The sequence below is a fragment of the Empidonax traillii genome, unplaced genomic scaffold, assembly GCF_003031625.1.
Source record: "Empidonax traillii isolate 1590-97213 ecotype Southwest subspecies unplaced genomic scaffold, ASM303162v1 scaffold3021:size38144, whole genome shotgun sequence".
In the NCBI taxonomy this organism is placed as follows: Eukaryota; Metazoa; Chordata; class Aves; order Passeriformes; family Tyrannidae; genus Empidonax; species Empidonax traillii.
Genome location: NW_020958214.1, coordinates 27,864 through 29,253, shown reverse-complemented (window position 1 = coordinate 29,253; position 1,390 = coordinate 27,864). Strand labels below are relative to the sequence as shown.

The 1,390-nt window shown below is 48.1% G+C and overlaps 1 protein-coding gene across 1 annotated transcript in view; it reads left to right on the top strand.

Annotated features, from left to right (window-relative positions):
- The window catches only part of LOC114072337 (manganese-transporting ATPase 13A1-like), a gene marked incomplete at both ends in the record, with an annotated part of 27,556 nt that overhangs the window by 7,097 nt on the left and 19,069 nt on the right, over nucleotides 1–1,390 (top strand). Inside the window, one exon of the mRNA XM_027910246.1 lies at nucleotides 687–783. Within this exon, the coding sequence (XP_027766047.1) occupies nucleotides 687–783 (97 nt within the window). The remainder of the gene's footprint in view (nucleotides 1–686; nucleotides 784–1,390) is intronic.

Genomic DNA, 1,390 nt, shown 5'->3' with positions numbered 1-1,390 from the left:
AATTTGGGATCTCTTGGAATCCAGGGATGAAGCTCAGGGTGTCCCCTGAACAATCCTGATCCCATTCCAGCTCGGAATTCCCAGAATTTGGGATCTCTTGGAATCCAGGGATGAGGCTCAGGGTGTCTCCTGAACAATCCTGATCCCATTCCAGCTCGGAATTCCCAAAATCCAGAGCTCTTGGAATCCAGGGATGAGGCTCGGGGTGTCCCCTGAACGATCCTGATCCCATTCCAGCTGGGAATTCCCAGAATTTGGGATCTCTTGGAATCCAGGGATGAAGCTCAAGGTGTCTCCTGAACGATCCTGATCCCATTCCAGCTGGGAATTCCCAGAATTTGGGATCTCTTGGAATCCAGGGATGAGGCTCAGGGTGTCTCCTGAACGATCCTGATCCCATTCCAGCTCGGAATTCCCAGAATTTGGGATCTCTTGGAATCCAGGGATGAAGCTCAGGGTGTCCCCTGAACGATCCTGATCCCATTCCAGCTGGGAATTCCCAGAATTTGGGATCTCTTGGAATCCGGGATGAGGCTCGGGGTGTCCCCTGAACAATCCTGAGCCCATTCCAGCTGGGAATTCCCAGAATTTGGGATCTCTTGGAATCCAGGGATGAAGCTCAGGGTGTTCCCTGAACAATTCCAGCTCGGAATTCCCGAAAATTCCCATTTTTTTTCCCCCTCCAGGAGTTCGTGGTGACGGCCCTGAAGAGCTTGGGCTTCCCCACCCTCATGTGCGGCGACGGCACCAACGACGTGGGCGCCCTCAAACACGCCGACGTGGGTCAGCATTCCCGGCATTCCCGGGGAATTCCCGCCTTTCCCGGCCTGACACCAAAAGCAGGGCTCTCCTCCTCCTTTTCCGGCCTTTTTCCCCCCCAAAATTCCCTGATTTTCCCGGGTTTTTTCCCTAAAATTCCCCGATTTTCACAGTTTTTTTCCCTAAAATTCCCTGATTTTCCTGCCTTTTTTTCTCCCAAAAATTCCCTGATTTTCCTGCCTTTTTTTCCCCCCAAATTCCCTGATTTTCCCAGGTTTTTTCCCTAAAATTTCTCGATTTTCACATTTTTTTTCCCTAAAATTCCCTGATTTTCCTGCCTTTTTTTCTCCCAAAAATTCCCTGATTTTCCCAGTTTTTTTCCCTAAAATTCCCTGATTTTCCTGCCTTTTTTTCCCCCCAAATTCCCTGATTTTCCCGGGTTTTTTTCCCTAAAATTTCTTGATTTTCCCATTTTTCTCCCAAAAATTCCCTGATTTTCCCGGGTTTTTTCCCAAAAATTCTGTGACTTTCCCAACTTTTCTTCCCCTAAAATTCCCTGATTTTCCCAGTTTTTTTCCCCGAAAATTCCCTGATTTTCCCGGTTTTTTTCCCTAAAATTTCTTGATTTTCC